The sequence below is a fragment of the Podarcis tiliguerta genome, assembly GCF_965153285.1.
Source record: "Podarcis tiliguerta genome assembly, chromosome: 2".
NCBI lineage: Eukaryota > Metazoa > Chordata > Lepidosauria > Squamata > Lacertidae > Podarcis > Podarcis tiliguerta.
In genome coordinates, this window is record NC_139535.1 from 85,530,330 (window position 1) to 85,548,045 (window position 17,716).

Sequence of the window (17,716 nt, forward strand, 5' to 3'; positions counted from 1 at the left end):
CAGCTGGGTCTCACGCCCGACTTTGATCTCTCTCTCTCTCTCTCTCTCTCTCCCCCCCCCCCATTAAATTCCGTTCTGGCATTCTGTTGTCGGCTTCTCCTGTGCATTTTTTTTTAATCAATCTAATCTATTTTAGACTGCCAGCCGCCAAGGATGCTTCAGGTGCAGAATATTCCTGTCTGCTGAGCTCAAGGAATTTGCCCAGATGGCTTTACCATCTCTCATATGCTTGCGATGCTCAATCTTTTTCTCTGCTTGCTTTTGCCAACCAATAGCAAATGCCCAGAGGTACCAACTTGAAAAAAAATATTGGGGGAGGGAGAAGACATGCCCCACCCTGCATGATCCATCACAAGACGTGGCACATGCACACCAGTTGAATAACAATGCCCATCAACTTGGGAGGGGGGCTATTTTATTGGGGAGGGCAAAGGGACCTTGCCCCTAGGAGTCGGTTCCTATGGCAATGCCAGAGGCTTGAAAGCTTGAGTTTCCTCATTTCTTCTGGAGACAATCCAGGATATGATTCTGACCACCCCCACTCCACCCCAAACGTCCTTAACTTTTAGCCTAACATTTGAGCTTCAAAGCTGTTGTGCTCTTTAGAAAGGCTCCTTTCTCTAAGGGTATTATTTCTTATAGGCACTTATCTGATGCAGGTCTAGGTGTACATGGTGGAAGAAATTACTTGGAAACATGCATACATTTTAGATGTTTTTATCACAAGTACACACAAAAGTCCTGCTGGATCAGGCCAAAGGCCCACATAGTCCAGTATCCTGTTTTCACAGTGGCTGACCAGATGCCTGTGGGAAGACCACATGAAGGATATGAGCATAATAGCACTCTCCCCACAAATGCGTTTCCAGCAACTGATATTCTGATGCTTCCTCTGACAGCAGTGATAGCCATCCTGCCTAGTAACCATCAAAAGCCTCATCCTCTGCAATAGGCTTATCCTGTCTCCTAAGAAGTTGCCAGGGCAGCCTCCAAAGAATCAAAATACAGTACAGTTGAAACATGCAAACAACATACTTAGAAGTGGTAAAACAGCAGCCTAAACCAAGTTCTGCTGATCCTCATCTTTACATGTGTAGCTGAAATTCAATGAATACAAAGCAGGAATGGCAACCAGGAAGATTGATGCCATTAGAAGAATCCACCTTTAGAAGATGCCATTGGAAGAATCCATTTAATTGTCATCTTGCCCTTGCTTAATGCTGTTTCCCAACACAGAACTGGGCAGAGGAACTTCTGTGTTCCTTGGAACTGGGTTCATGAGTACTGTTTTTGATAAAATAAAGTAAAATACAGTGGAACCTCGGGTTACATATGCTTCGGGTTACAGACTCCGCTAACCCTGAAATAGTGCTTCAGGTTAAGAACTTTGCTTCAGGATAAGAACAGAAATCGTGCTCCGGCGGCGTGGCAGCAGCGGGAGGCCCCATTAGCTAACGTGGTGCTTCAGGTTAAGAACAGTTTCAGGTTAAGAACGGACCTCCGGAACAAATTAAGTACTGTACTTAACCCGAGGTACCACTGTAAAACAAAACAAAACAAAATAAAATAAGACTGATAGGAAAGCAGACTGAAAATTTGACATTGGATTTTGTTCGCCAGTAATGATACAACTTTTGAAAACTGAATGTATTTTGTTTCACAAGCGGTAGATAAATTTTGTTAAATAAATAAATAAAATGTAAGTGTGCACATTTGTTCTTCATAGCATTGAGTCAAAACATTGTTTTCAGTAAACCTATTGAGAACTATTGTTTTGAGATTTCATGTTTTAAATTCATAAAGTGATCAGTAGGTGTTAATGGGCATTTGCCATCCCACATATACACAGAGATGTTTTGCATTTCTTTATTTGACTTCCAGGACTTCATTTTCTTTGTTTACATGACCAGTGACCCTGAGATAACCTTTTTTTCTAGAGCATGCTGTACTTTATTACATGGGTAGGAATTTAATCAGAGGCTCAAGTGAGTTAAAAGTAGAGAGTCCTAGAAGGTAGAATATCTCTTGAGATATCCTATAAAATGTTATATAGGGATTGAGGAATTATCTGCAAGAACACAACCATCCAAGGAGTGCAGAGGAGCTGGACAAGGGAGAGTAGCTAAAACATCCTGGATTTCCAAGTGTAAACAAGGGTTGTTGACTTAGGATAGCAACCCCAGATCAATAGCTTCTGAACAACCTTGAGCTGCTCTGACATGGAGAGGCTAAGTTGAGGCTGATATAAAACATCAAAAATAGAAATGCTTACTTTTTTTCTGTCTCATCAATAGGAACACTTAGGGAAATTAAAATGGAATTGCTTGTTCATTGTGCATAATTGTAGAGCTATTGGATGAGCTAGTGAAACTCTGTATGACATTATAACAATCCTGTTATGTTCTAATCGGCTGTATGTGAAGAAGCCCTTCTGAGATGCTATATAAAGTTCATATTTGCATCAAGCTCGCCATTAGAGTAGTTGTGATCTAATTTAAGAAATGCTGGGGGGAAATCACTTTCTCCAAGTTAGATTTGTCGGTGATCTTTCTTTCTTTCTTTCTTTCTTTCCTGATGTCTCCTGGTTCACTTGCTTAAACAGGCTGGGAGTGTTGTTAAATGTAACCTTTGCTCAATAGGCACCTCTAGGCAGGTGCACTTTGGACTCACATGTTCTCTGGCTGCCTTATAGCATGCTGCACAACAGTCGGGTTGATCACATGCCAATGTTTCCATTGTACAGATACATCTGTAAGCAATGCGTGGCTGTGGCCTGTAAGATGTTGGGCCCAGGCAGCACCAGCCAGCCCTGCCATTCCTAGATTGCATGCAGATTGCAGAAAGAAGCATCCGCTTTAAAGGCAATGAATGTTTACTTTAAAGGAACAATTTTGGTCTCAAGACAGCCTTAATGGGTAGGAGGGTGTAAGTGGAAAAGCAATGCCAGCCCTAAGCACTTTACTACCTGAAACGGATTCCAGTGCCCTCACTTGCTACACGGCAACACTTTAAAAACTGTTGCTGCACCATTTAGAAGCCAATTAGTGCCTTCATCTATTCCCCCATCAAGTGTTATCGGAAGCAGCCCACTTCACCCTCTGCTATGGAGGAAAGATGCTCCTTGAGATAATCTGGACCAAGCTGTTGAAGTTTACTGCCAAGAGTATAACTAGTGAGTGGTATGATAAGTCCCTGGTTCAAATCTCACCTCAGACATTAACCTTGTTGGGTGCAAGGCACTCTCTGTTCAGCCTTAGTGCATGCTGAGGGAACAGATGATGGGTTAACTGGTTTCCTAATTGTACAGCAAGTGTTAAATGAGGGGAGGCTAGTGGAATACAAGGGTGATAATGCTGGCTTATCTCAGGCATGCAAATGAAATCAAAACACTTCCATTGCATTCCTGCAGTAATTAGCAAAGCATCCCTGTAAGGGGCTAGACCTGTCTGTTGACCTGTGGCAAGTAAGATCAATGGCAACCTGAACAACTTTACTAGCTTGCCTGCTTAGCTATAATTTGCTTTATTAAAGTTTTGAAATGTAGCTTAGATTCACACACACACCCCCCTTACTGTTACCTATGTTTGACTTCATTATTCTCTCTCTGGAAAGGGCTAGAATACTACATGATTGCAATGGAGTGAACCATCACGCATTTCTGGTTTCCAGTACTTGATGTTAGAAATCCCCTAAATAAAAGGGTAAAAGCATTATGCCTTGGCTAATTATATAAATTGATGCCTCTTATTCAGTGCCGGATTTATGTATAGGTGAATTGTAGAATTTTAAATACCCGTCATCATCCTTGGCTTCACTCAGTTTTGTTTATAAAACTCTTCCATTTTCTTCTAGTTGTGAGGGTGGGGGATGTGGAGGGGCCTCACAAGTGGAGTAGCCTAGGGTCTCTTCATCTAAATCAGGCCCTGCTCTTATTCCATGCAATGGGTTGAACTCAAGTGTGCTACTTGAGTATTTGTCTTCATATTGTCTCCTGGAAATGCATTCTAAAAGGTAATTATGTACTTTGTTCTGTCATTCTGAGAATTCAAATTTAATTTGTTAAATGTTCAGAAAAAGTAAGAAACCCAAGGCAGTATAAGTTCCTCAACTACGTTTATTCAACATTTGGGAGTGACAACAGCTCACTCATAGGAAAACAAGAACCGAACTGACTGGACAACACAATAATAATGCCAAGCATGAACTGACCGTTGACAGTTGAAAGTGCATGCGCTTACAGTGGTACCTCGGGTTAGGTACTTAATTTTTTTGTTCCTGATTGATGGGGGGGAGAGAGTTTTCTGCCATTGCCGTTTTAATGTACAGTGGTACCTTGGGTTAAGTACTTAATTCATTCCGGAGGTCCATTCTTAACCTGAAACTGTTCTTAACCTGAAGCACCACTTTAGCTAATGGGGCCTCCTGCTGCTGCCGCACCACCGGAGCACAATTTCTGCTCTCATCCTGAAGCAAAGTTCTTAACCCCAGGTACTATTTCTGGGTTAGCGGAGTCTGTAACCTGAAGCGTATGTAACCCGAGGTACCACTGTACTTGCCATTAGAATGTTCATTATACGATTGGTTAGAACGCGCCTTGTAACATAAAATGTGTTAAACCCAATACATAACACTCCCCCACCCCAACTTCCTAACAAAAGGAACAAACATAGTCATCAAGGTGTGTTGGCCTTTTCCACTCCTGCTGGGACCATCGCAGTTCCTGTGCCCGAGTGGGTCACCCAGGAGGTTCTTCTGGTACCCACAGTCTGAGTGGGGCGGTCAGCGAGGCCGGCTCAAAAGGCGTCACTGCCGATGGAGCCACTGAGGATTGCAGCCTGAAAACGCCTTCTGCTGGGGTAACTCAGTCACCGGCAACCCATCTGGTTCCCACCCTGGCTTGGGCACAGAATCTCCCGAAGTACCCATTTCTCTGTCCTCTGGTTCCGCTTGAAGTTCCGTGTTCGAAGGTGCCCTGGCTATGATCTGGTCAAGGTGTCTCTTCCAAACCAGTCCCCCCTCCAACCCTACCTCGTAGGAAACCGGACCTGTACAGCGGACAATGATACCAGGGACCCAACCCTGTCTTGGGCCCATAGTTTCAGACATACACAGTGTCCCCTGAGGAGAACCCTCTTTGAGCCCCCCGCACCACAGTGGATGGCCATTGCTCAAGAGCCCTGTTGGGGTGCATAAAATCAAGGAGGGTAGTGAGCCTCCTCCCCATAAGCAACGCCACTGGGCTCTGGCCGGTCACTGCTCTTGGAGTGATGTGTTTGGGCCAATAAGAACTCCGATAAATGGAGAGTCCAGTCTCCATGCACTATGCGCCTAAGCACATCTTTGGTAGTACGGACCATGTGTTCAGCTTGGCCGTTAGTGGCCAGGTGAAAAGGAAGAGAACGAATGTGGCGGATTCCATTCTTGGTTACAAATTTTTTGAATTCTGCCGAAGTAAAAGCGGTTCCATTATCACTCAGCAGTGTGTATGGCAAGCTGTGTGTCGCAAATAGCTTCCTGAGCGCATTTATAGTCGCTCTAGCGGACACAGTTTGTCTTCCTATTGTCTCCTGGAAATGCATGCTAAAATGTACTTTGTTCTGTCATTCTGAGAATTCAAATTTAATCAAAACTCCTCAGTACGGAAACTACCTGATGATTTTTTAATGCTGTATTTATGCCCAACTTCAATTGGACTAACCAACGAGGATTCAAGGGGGGAACGCCTCCTCGAGACGAGCAAGGAGCTACGCCGCCTCCGTAGTTTTGTGCGTCTTCTCGTGTGGGACAAGGAGACATAGGAGTCCATGCAAAAACTTCGTATGCAACAACAGTGAGGTGGGGGGGGGGAGGCACAGGCTGCTTTTCATTGCGGTGCTGCGAAACAATCGCACATCTACCCTAAAAAGAGGAAGAAGATTCTCCTCCGTGAGAGCTTTCCGCAGGATATAGATCTATGGTGTTCAAGGGATACGCTCTATCTCGCTCTCTTTCCCTGTCCTCTCTATGGTTGACTGTGTAGGACTCTCTGGTTTACGTCTATGGTACTGGAGCGTTTCCCGCCGGAAAAGAAATTGGGAAGCGACGTCTTAGGTGAGCCAGAGAGAAGGAGGGTGGAGGCGGCTGCGCGGTGGGAGCATCGGGAGTGGGGCGGAAAAGGAGAGGGCCGAAGATTGAAAGGGGGTGGCAGTTAGTGGGAGCGAGAGGGCGAGATGGGGGGCGGGGAGCGGGACCAGAGACCGCTAACGGGCTTGTTAACGGGGAAAGAAAGTGGGGGACGTCTCCTCTTGCAGAGAAGGAGGCTGGGCAGGGGGGACCTGGTGTGGTCCAGATCCCAGAACTTTTCTGACTGCATAGCACACACACAGAAATGGTCAATGGAGGGGGGGAAATGCCTGTGCACACTTCCCTTTTTGTCCCTTCCACTTTTAAAATCGTGTGCGCGCTGCTCAGTAGTGATACTCGCAGCGATGCAATTATGCACAAGGCAGAAAGCGAATTTTAGATTTCTTAAGTGCTTTGGTGGGGTGGGTTTTTGTGAGAGAAAAAAAGTCACAAAGTGATTTTGCATTTAATGAAGTTGACGAAACTGGAAAGCTCTCTTTCTTGTCTCCTGCTTGTGTTAAAAGTAGAAGGTACGGCTGCCAAGTCGCAATTTGCCTCTGTTTTATAATATTGCCGTACACTTCCTGTTTTTGCCACAGTGTGATCTTACATTGGTTCTGGTGGATGTGTTTTTGTTTTGGGGTTTTATAGATGAGATAGATGACTAGTTGCTTCCTTTACCCACCCACCCACTTCATTTGTGATATTACATGCCATAAAAAGGTAAAGGTACCCCTGCCCGTACGGGCCAGTCGTGTCCGACTCTAGGGTTGCGCGCTCATCTCGCTCAAGAGGCCGGGAGCCAGCGCTGTCCGGAGACACTTCCGGGTCACGTGGCCAGCGTGACGAAGCGGCATCTGGCGAGCCAGCACCAGCGCCGCACACGGAAACGCTGTTTACCTTCTCACTATAAAGCGGTACCTATTTATCTACTTGCACTTAGGGGTGCTTTCAAACTGCTAGGTGGGCAGGAGCTGGGACCGAACGACAGGAGCTCACCCCGCTGCGGGGATTCGAACCACTGACCTTGCGATCAGCAAGTCCTAGGCACTGAGGTTTTACCCACAGTGTCACCCACGTCCCCTATTACATGCCATAGTGTTCTCTGAATGTAGACCTGACAAACTAGTGTGTGGTGGACCTCCTCCTAACTCCACATGTAAGAATAACTATCCACTTGTTCGACTTTCTTAGGGCTTGGATATTGAGAAAGGTATAAAACAAAAGTTTAAACTTTGGTTTTAAATGTTGGAAAATTGAATGTAGGTTCTGTTTGTTAAAGTTAAACTAAGCATATGACTGAAAAAGCTACCACTGACTTCACCCATTCAGATGTTGAGAGTGCACATTCTGCTGTAAAGTACACAAATTTGATTGGCTTATTACTAGGTGTATGCATTTGTAATTTTCACAGAATTTCTGCGCTTGATAACAAAACACATAAATTTAACATGGGACTGAGGTACGCCTCAAAGTATGAAGGGCGAGGGTCTGTAAACAGTGTCTCAGTTGGTTTTATTCCCTGTCATTCTGTAGGCAGCTTCTGTGAGTATTCAGGAGCTCTGTAGATTTGCCTCCACTTCCCAAGATGTATATGTTGGTTGAAGACCACTCAGACTCTGTTCTTCATTTGACAAGATCACCTGGTATCAGATCTTGGTCTCTCCTTGTAGGTAAGTCTTCAGTTTTGTATAGGCTGATGCTCCCTTTTTAAAAAATGAGTTAAAACAAACCTCTACTAAAACAAATCCAAATTAAAAGCTTGTTGGACAGCAATAGTGTCTGGTGTGGTGACATAGGTGGGACATTGCTGCCCTCCTGGCTTCCAAACACAAGTCTGTTCCCAGCACTTGCTGAAGGGGGAGGTGTCAGGAACCAGGTTCAGTGTGCCGGAGCATAGTGGAGCCAATCTGCCACCAACCATTACTAGTTAGGCCAGTAAGCACTAGTGATGTGCTGTGTTTGGAAGCCAGGAGAATAGCAATGCCCCTCCTTTGCCGCTGCACTGGCCACTACTGCTGGAGAGGACATTTTCCTTTTGCCTTTATGGCCCCTTAGGTCAGGGAAATCTGTGGTGAATATAGAGAGTGAGGCTTGGATTTCATGTGATGGGCAGGAACTTTTAACAGATGGGACTATATTTTACATATTGATTGGAATATTTCTTTGGTTGCAAGCCAATATTCCATAATGTAAAGGGGGTCTAAAGCTCAGTAACCTAAGGCTGTATCCACCCATCCTTTATTCAGAGTAGAACCAACGAGAATTAATGATCACGGCTATCTCAGGCCCTTGGATTCCAGTGGTTCTACCCTGAAGAAACGTTACTTGAATACAACCCTATTTTTCCGCCCACAGTATTTTTCTGCTCCACTCCCAACAACAGTAATTGCAATTGATTCTGGAAATCCTCAGTAGCCAGTAAGATAATGCAGTTGTTGCAGATGAATGCATTTGGTTTGCTATTGGCATCACACTATATTTCCAGCTGTCTTTCCATGTTACACATTATAATCTTTGAGAAAGTCCTCTAAGCCTAATCAAGACAGATTGCAATGGTCTTCCAAAAGACCACAGGGTGATCAGGCATATAACAAGTTGCAATACACAACTGGAAAAACTCTGAAGGCATTCTGTAAGTTTCATATAACAGACTTAGAGTCATTAGTGATGTCACACAACTGGCCTAATATGATATCTGGCTCCTTATTTGGATTTCAAGTAAGATTTTATTCTCACTTGGCTAAATGGATCATTGTTATAGCGTTCAGTGGAATAGTTAACTCAAATGTATTACTATTATTTTTTACGAAAAATAACATTGAAATTTAAAAGGCCTGTCAGCACATGCATGAAACTTGTTTTTCTAAGAACAAAGTGTTATATTTAAGTAGCTGAAAGTAAATTCTAAATTCATATATCTCCTTTCTCTTTCTAGGGATCTCCTCTGTAGGTCTGGCTGCTGCTTACTATAGTGAAGGTAAAGCTTAATAATTTTGCTAGAAGCTTATAGTTGGATCTTACTTAATTAACCGAGGAAAACAATGAAAACAGCTGAACAGTAAAAACCCAAGCAACATGATTAAACCCAGCAGTAGCTAATAAAAATAATCGTAGTTAAAAGAACAGTTTATATGTCATATTGGAAAATAAAGTTGGTTAAATAAAATATTTGCCTGGGGCTGAAAGGACATCTACTTCAGTCCTGGGTGAACCTCATGGGGAGGGCCTTCTGTCGGGAGACAAGAGGGGGCAGGATCACAGCTGAAAAAGGCTCTGTCTCTTTGCACTTAGCTTCAGAGCACTCCAACATTAAGGTTTTGAAAGCCTGTAAAAAACAGGATCTTCCTTAAAAGGGGGATATCTGCATTTGCTGCAAAGCTGTAACTGATAGAAAGTTGAATGCCTCTGCCTGGCACAGTGTGTGTAACATACTGAAATAATTGCTTCGTTACCAAACAGGTGACCTCTTTAGTTTACAAAATGTGTTTGCTTTTACTGTTCTTGAGTTTATTTATCAATCTGTTCCTATGGAGGTGTCACAAAGCAATTTACAAAATAGTAAAAATATATGTACAAATATACATATACAGCAACACTTAGAACAAATGCATATATACAACAATTAAAAACATGCTATACAGCCGTACCTTAGTTGTTGAACACATTGGCACTCATACGTCTTGGCTCCTGAACGATAGAAACCCGGAAGCGAATGATCTGGTTTTCGAACATTTTTTTGGAATCCAAATGTCTGATGGGGCTTCTGTGGCTTCTGATTGGCTGCAGGAGCTTCCTGCAGCCAATCAGAAGCCACGCTCTGGTTTCCGAACGTTTTGGAAGTTGAACGGACTTCCAGAACGGATTCCATTCGACTTCCAAGGTTCAACTGTGGCTGCCACTACAGTCTACCAAACAGCAGAGCCACCCATGTGGAGAGGTGAAATTTTACAGGCCTAACAACTGCACACGCATATTCAATACAGATACTAGCTGAGATAAAGAGCTCAATTTAGAAGGATTGTTGAAATAAGATACTAGTTCTAAGGGTGGGTGTGGTTTAGATGTTTGCAACTAATTTGAAATATTTTCTGTTCAGACAGCTTGGGATGGAAACTCTTTTATCTTGCCGGCTGTCTCTTCGTAGCTGTGCAAAATCTGGAGGATTGGGAGGTAAGCAGTGTGCTAGGAATAGGAGCCTTGGTTGCCTTAGCCAAATGCTTGCTCGGATTGCTTCGTCCATAATGCTTTGTTAATGTTGCTTGTCAGTATCCCAGAAAAGGGCCAAAGCAAGTTCTCAGTTAATCTACCAGAGTATATGCCGTGAGAGAAAGCAAAAGCATCTTAAGCCCTCCTGTGAAAAATGTGAGATTTGGTAGGTTTCACTTTGGGAGAAGGACCTGGGAACGAGCTTATTTGGTGTAATCCAATAATGGGACAGCAGTGAACATCTGTTATTATGTATTTACTTAACTGCTACAATAATTGACGTTAATGGTGGGATACTTATCCTTGCCCTTGCCCTTATCTTTGCCTTTCAAAAAAGCAATTATTTTCCCACACTCCCACAGTTGATTCTATGCTGTGATATGGTGGATGTTGTTTTTTTCCCTGCATAGGAAGCTATATTTCAAAAGGATTCAGGGAAAGTTTTCCTAAAGACATTCAACCTTTACAAGAAGCTGCTGACACTGTCAAGGGCAGGTCACGAACAAGGTAAAACCACAAATGTAGCAGTATGACACATGTGTTGTGCAGCAACCAAATATATACCGTTTCGAGTCCAGGACTGTGTGTACACTGTACTAATGAAAATCTGTTAGTTATGGGGAAGGGTGAAGAGTTTATCCTGGACAATGAAGAAACTAGCACCAGGATGTTGGGAATATAAGCTCAGTGTCTCATTCAGCTTCTGAAGCACAACCCTTTCAAGACATTGTTGTGGAGTCAATTTTTCAGTGTCACAGCATATACATAATACTTTAGAACTACCTTTTAACGTTCGGCAGGTACCCTGAATAGACCATTTTAGACTCGTGATAAAAATGATTTTATTTCAGCAAGTCTGTCCAGATTCATAATTGAGTTTTACACACTTTTTAATATTTGCTGCTTTTAACTTTGTATCACTGATGAGTGTTTTATATTTTATGTACATTGTTTAGAGGGTTTTTTAATTAATGGTTTATATATATATTATTCTGAACAAACAATTTTTACTGCCATAAGGGTTAAACGTTGGGTTTATTGTTTTTAATGGATGTTGAGACTGAGGTTGTAAGAAAGAAACATTCTGTGCCACTAATTATTGGTGAAGGATTTGGAAAACCTAACTTTCCATTGCCTCAGTTTCATTTTCATTTAGTTCTGTTGGTCCTTAAAATAATGATAGGCAGTTGGCAGCAGCATGAAATGAAGGCTGGACTGTTTTTACTACTGTAAGTGTAGGATATGGGAGTGTAATGTTTCAGAGAACACTGCAAGTGTTGCTTGGAATCACAGTGCTAACAATAATCTGATCCTTTGTCAAATAGTGGTGGTTCCATTGGATGAAATTCGGGCTGTGAATGTGGAAGAGGAGAAAGTACGCTACTTTGGGAAGGGCTACCTAGTTGTCCTGAGATTTGTCACTGGGTTTTCACACCCTTTGACGCAGAGTGCAGTGATGGGCTGCAGAAGGTACCGTATGAATTTTCTCTTCTGTGATGGTTCAGGATTTGTGAGAAAGCATCACTGAACCTTAGGCAGACAATATGACTTTCAATAATCTAGTTGACCTTGTGCCACTTACAGTTCTTGAGTTGTGGGATGCGTGTGGTGCTGTGGTCTAAACCACCGAGCCTTTTGGGCTTGGTGATCAGAAGGTTGGCGGTTCGAATACCCATGATGGGGTGAGCTCCCATTGCTCTGTCCCAGCTGCTTCCAACCTAGCAGTTCAAAAGCACACCAGTGCAAGTAGATAAAAAGGTACCGCTGTAGTGGGAAGGTAAACGGCATTTCTGTGCACCCTGGCTTCTGTCATGGTGTTCTGTTGCGCCAGAAGTGGTTTAGTCATGCTGGCCATATGACCTGGAAAGCTGTCTTTGGCCTGAAAGTGAGATGAGCACCGCACCCCATAGTCACCTCAGCTGAACTTAACTGTCCAGGGGTCCTTTACTTTTACCTTTTCTTGAGTTGTATATGATGGCCTCAGTTGCAGCTGGGGCATGCAACTTCTTCTCCACCAATTCCTCACTGTTGAAATATGCCATGAAGCTACTAACTTGTATATTCTGGTTGGTATTTAACAAGCTGGGGTATATTTTCATGATTGTAGTACATTCTAATCTAAACTGCAGTTGATGAATATGTTGCATGCATACTGTTCTGGCACCCTAGGTGTGGATAACATTGAAGTTGACATGTATAAAATGAATTGAGACAGTTCTTCAAAATCAGAGTTTAAAAAAGAAAACTCAGGCCCAGTGCTTATCTAGTCCAGCGTCCCGTTCCCACAGTGGCCAACCAGATGCTGATGGGAAGCCTGCAATAGCTCTTGATAGCTTTATCCTTCTTGAATTTGTCCGAATCCATTTTAAACCCATCCAGGTAGTGAATTCCATAGTTCAACTGTGTGCTGTTTGAACAAATATTTCCTTTTGTCCTAAATCTTCTAACATCAAAAATAATTTGGATGTTTTATTATGTTGTCTTGTTACTGAACTTTGTATACAACTACAAGGACAAGATTCTCTCTGAACAGAAGTTATTCTAAGAGCTACCATTGAAAGCACCATACATATTAAATGCCTTTTAAGCCTTGTGCATCCACAGAGAGCTCCTTCGCTGCTCCCTTAGCATGAGCTAAGAAACAAGGGAGGGTGTCTGTTAACTAAAACATCCAAACTAGGGAAGCATGCTTATGGCTTCCAAACAAGGCAGGATAAGAAGCCATGCTTTAATGTTGGCCTAATTATCCTGGCTTGTTTGAAAGCCATTAATCATAATTTGCTGGTTCAGACATAACAGGGAAACTAACTGAGACTTTCCAGCTTGTTTGGTTGCTTGTGTGAAGGGAGGAGTGAAGCAGCTGCGTGTGGGGGAACAAGGCATGCTCATGTCTTCGCTTACTAAGGGAGATATGCTTGTCTGCATGCAGCCACTATGTGATTAGAACACAAAAGCCTTGCACATTTTGAGTACGCACCCCAGTCTGAGAGCTTAATAAACACCATCAGGACCATCACCAGCTAATGGGGAACACAGTGTGAATTGCCCTGGGCCCAGCATCTCTCCTGCTCTGTGGTCGGGCCCGAGTGGAAGGGATACATAAGGAGTACTTTTAATTTTGCTGCCTCCACCAGCCAGTGATATTTTGTATATTTTGTGCACTTTTGTGACCACCTCAAGTGGGCACCTGAATTGCTAACTCTTGCTTGTGCCTTCTCAACAGTGATGTAGAAGCTGTGGCCAAGCTCATTACTGGCTTTCTGGAGCTGAACAAAGTTCCAGCAGACAAGTATATTGAGAACAGCAGTGAAACAGATGTCAGTGATGAAGAGGAACCCTTCTCAGAAATCCATGGTAGCAGCTGTTTAGAGGGACCAGAAGAACCTGATTTTTAAAGCTTTCCTTTCATCCCAAGTGAAATGAATCTTTTATTAGAATTTCCTTATATGTGGTTTTAGAGAAACAAAACAAAAAAAAAGCAAAACTATTGGCCTGGTTTAGATGATAATGATCACCTAGGACAGCCTTGAATTTGAGCACTTCCACTTTACCTCGGTGTGCGAGAGAGGAGTGAAAGCTTTTGTTTTCATGTTAGAACAAACCAAAGTTTTGAACTGCATTGGGAATTGTGACCTGTTCTGAAACTATGGTTTGAGCTGGATTGTTGGTGTGTGTTTTTTTAAAGAACAAAGCACTGTTCATAAATAATGTGGTTTTAAGTGTAAGCTTTCACTCTCCTCTTGTGTGTGAAGGAGAAGAGGGACAAGGGGAGCCCAAGGTACACCGGTTTGTTCCTGATAATTTAAACCATGGTTTAGATGATATCTCGAACCCAGACCTTTATGTTGCCTTACACATATGTCTTCAGAAGACTTGTTAGCTCATTGTTGAGAGACTAGTATCTTCATTTTTATATTTTGCCACGAGTTGGTGACAGCAGATGAACTTTCTATTACTGCTGTAGAAGTATGGTTTTTATGTGTGAACATTTTTTAATTTTTTTTTTACTGTTCTTTAAAGGAAATTTCCAGTGTAGTAATAAGATATACAAACTATGGATTTTTTTAATTTAAAAAACCCACACAACAGTGGAAGAGCTTTTTGCATTTCGGGGCTGTAGGTACGAGTCCAGCCTTTCAAGATGTTACTTTTTTAAAAACATGGAAGATGGGAAATTTCAAAGTGATTTAGACAGTAAGTTTTATTTTTTATTATTATAAAAAAAGTATTAAGATCTATGTCAGGGTGGGGATTCTGTGCCCCTCTGGATCTTCCAGGACTCCAGGTCCAACGAACCTTTGCCAGCAAGGCCATGCTGGCTAGGGCTGTTAGGAGCTGGGAGTCCAGGAACATTCAGAGGGCTGCGGATTCCCTGATCTGCCATTGTTTTTGAGTTTTCCCCCAAAAATATATACCTCATTTTATAAGAGCTTTTAAATGTATTGATTTACATGTATCCTTTTGTTTTCCTGTTCATGGTAGATACTTTATGAGCAGCTAAGGGTAGAAGATTGTAAACGCTCGCCATGCAGAAATTTTACTTCTGATCACTCCCACTACTCTTATGTGTTCTTCAGGTGTCAATTGCAACAGTAAAACTGTTTTATAAAGTGGTGTTTAAGCCTTTATACAATTTTTTGTAAAGCTCCCTGTACTGTTTGGATATCCAGTGTTAATATTTCTTATTGGATCCTTGATTCTTATGGAACTTTCTTCTTTTATGTTTCCTTTTAACTATGACATGTATATGTATATTTGGCTTTTAAATTAACAAAGTTTGTAAGAAGCTAAAAAAAAAAAGCTTCCTGCAGGTACTTGTACATTTCACATAGGGCACAATGAATGGTGAAAAAGAATGCATCATTTAAGTACACAAAGCTTGTAACTCTTAAGATAATACATGTAATTGTAAGTATTCTATAAAATTTGAGAGGCTATATTCAGTTGTATTGCAATTTTCTCATTACAGTGGATAGAAGGAATTTTAATTTAAATCAGATTATAATGAGGTCATGTTTCACTATTAAGTGGCGTCTCCTCAAACACTTGAGATTCATGGTCTTTGGATGATCATGGAGCTCAGTTGCATCTGGAAATTAAGGTTGTAATGGTAGTATCTGGAGCAAGCAATTCCACCACTTCTGGTCCTCATCTGTCTGATGGAGATTCCATTCCACCTTTTGGTTCAGACATGGAACTGTTACGTGTCACATGTCTGTTTACATTCCAGCAGAGTTCGCTGGTGTAAGCGGAACTTCCGCTGTATTTTTTTCGCTTTTGACTCTCTCCGAGAAGACGGCAAAGAGAGACGACATGTTTCTTTGTCCTGATTTATGTTTAATAAACCCGTAGTTATAGTATGTATCCACAGCCTCAAGCTTCTTCTGTTTGTGCAGTTTGCTTTGCTAAGTAAAGTGTGCCTATGTTAGCAAACCTGGGTCACTGATATATGTCAAAACCAGAGGTCGAGGGATCTTCGCAGCATGACAGCTGGAAGGAGACAGTCCAGTTGGGAGCTAGCCAGCTGGCCGTTCGACCCCCGAATGCCGACACTCTCACCTGAAGGCTTTCCTACTACTAGGTACTCTGTGTAGGTATGCGCTGGAGACAACCCAAAGTCTGAGACTTTGAGTTCTGACATTCCAGCTCTAGAAGTGCAGTTTTAAATAAATAGGCAATCCAATTTGAACTCCCAAGGACCACTGTCTCATAGGAAGCCTTTTACTCTTCACCATATGCCTGTGTAGAAATAGAGAAATACATATGACATTCCAGAGGGAACTGATGTATTTTACCATGCCACCGACCAAAGCAGAAGCAAGCTTACATGCATTACCTTGGAGTAAATCCCACTGAACTGAGTGGGGTTTCATTCTGATGAGAGGTGCATAGGATTGCAGTGCAAATACCTCTGCTGAACTGTGTTTAATGTTCTGGTTTGCAATGTGCACTGTTTATGATCTGATCCATTCCTCTTGATTCTGTCGGCAAGCTTTAAACCATTAATTAGACCAATGAATGTTTTGGTAGCATGTAAAATATTAAATGTGAGGGATTAGGTGTTTCATTTGATGAAATCTGAGATTGTTTCTTAGCAGCAAAAAGATGCTTTTATCTAGCTCCTGGCTACTTTTAGACAAGAGCTTAGATGTCCTCTTGTGGTTTCACTCATGTTCCCACCTTCTTACACTGGGTACCTGCGGAATCATTAGTTTAAGTGTGCAAAACAACCATCCAGCAGCAGGGGCTGTGCAGAGCCAAGACCATCTGCAGCCCAGCTCTCATGGCAGCAGCAGGTGTTGGGGCCAGAATGAAGAAACTAAGAACATTTGCTTCTGATCTGCTTTGGGCAACTTATTCCTGCTTCCTTCTTGAGAAATCAGTTTGGGGGCATAATGAGGCTTCCCCAACATACCAGTGGAGATGTTCAAAGCATACTAATAAATGGATTGTGCAACTTTTTATTTATTTATTTAAAGTGTCCGTGCACAGGTTTTTAAATTGTAAAAGTCTGCAATCAATCTTAACAAATCCACGAGAAATCTTGGAGCCTGCTCTCACTTCTACCCAGTGTGACTCTATGCACACAGTGTGATTGCTGGTACATTTTCAGAAGAAAGGGAAAGACCCGAGGCAGTCTGTATCTCTTCAAAATTTCTTTTTAAGATTAATTCCAAGCCTGCTAGCGCAACAGACTCATCTCTGCACCTGAAGAGCATTTCCCCGGCTTACACATGCTAATCTAGCTGCATGATGCTAGCTGTACCATGCTGGGCCTCAAATCTGCAAAGCTGTCTGTAAGAGTACTAGGATAATTCCTGTATTGCTCTGTCCAGATCATCGACTGTTCCCTGAAGTCTTTGCAGGCTGGGTTGGACGTTCTCCTCCATCCATTCTTCTGCAGCAGATATAAAGAATGTCTTTTCCATTGCTGTTTGGAGCTCTTGGGTCACAGTAGTCCACTTGGTCAAGAGCCTAAGAAGAAATTGGCAGCAGAATTTAATATATTGCCATGTGATGTAGACCTAACTAAACCAAAGATCAGGTTGATTCTTAAGAGATGTTAAAAGTTACTGAAGGCTACATTTAAAGTTTCTACATCCTGTGGGAAGAGGGAGCCTTTCACAATACTGCAGAGAGCTAGTGGGTAAAATTCAGTAAGGAAAACTTGAATACATATATATATATATTTGAGACACGTATAATAAGATCCTACTATTGTATTTTTCTTTTCTTTCTTTTTTTTGCAAATACAAAAATCTCTACAGCCAAATTAGCCAAAGTCACCAGCAGCTAAAACCATAGCACCTTTTGTGATCATAAAATTAAGTTAATTTTATGGTCTAGATGCAACATACCAGCAGTAGATAGATTAGCCGTAGATTAGTTTATGCTAATATAGCTC

At 42.3% G+C, this 17,716-nt stretch overlaps 2 protein-coding genes across 5 annotated transcripts in view; one reads left to right on the plus strand and one right to left on the minus strand.

Moving 5' to 3' along the window:
- CYBC1 (cytochrome b-245 chaperone 1) overlaps positions 1–15,675 on the plus strand; it is a 17,987-nt gene extending 2,312 nt beyond the window's left edge. The window contains exons 1-8 of one of the 4 annotated variants that reach the window (XM_083428513.1): positions 6,788–6,806; positions 7,187–7,261; positions 7,639–7,775; positions 9,041–9,082; positions 10,202–10,275; positions 10,722–10,818; positions 11,637–11,781; positions 13,535–15,675. In XM_083428513.1, the coding sequence (XP_083284639.1) occupies positions 7,691–7,775; positions 9,041–9,082; positions 10,202–10,275; positions 10,722–10,818; positions 11,637–11,781; positions 13,535–13,706 (615 nt within the window). In that variant the 5' untranslated portion in view covers positions 6,788–6,806; positions 7,187–7,261; positions 7,639–7,690 and the 3' untranslated portion in view covers positions 13,707–15,675. Of the gene's footprint in view, positions 1–6,000; positions 6,633–6,787; positions 6,807–7,186; positions 7,262–7,638; positions 7,776–9,040; positions 9,083–10,201; positions 10,276–10,721; positions 10,819–11,636; positions 11,782–13,534 lie in introns of those variants that run through there. The other 3 variants (XM_083428512.1, XM_083428514.1, XM_083428515.1) reach the window with 3 other exon arrangements.
- The window catches only part of HEXD (hexosaminidase D), a 16,129-nt gene continuing 13,126 nt past the window's right edge, over positions 14,714–17,716 (minus strand). Inside the window, exon 13 of the mRNA XM_083428491.1 lies at positions 14,714–17,286. Within this exon, the coding sequence (XP_083284617.1) occupies positions 17,118–17,286 (169 nt within the window). The 3' untranslated portion in view covers positions 14,714–17,117. The remainder of the gene's footprint in view (positions 17,287–17,716) is intronic.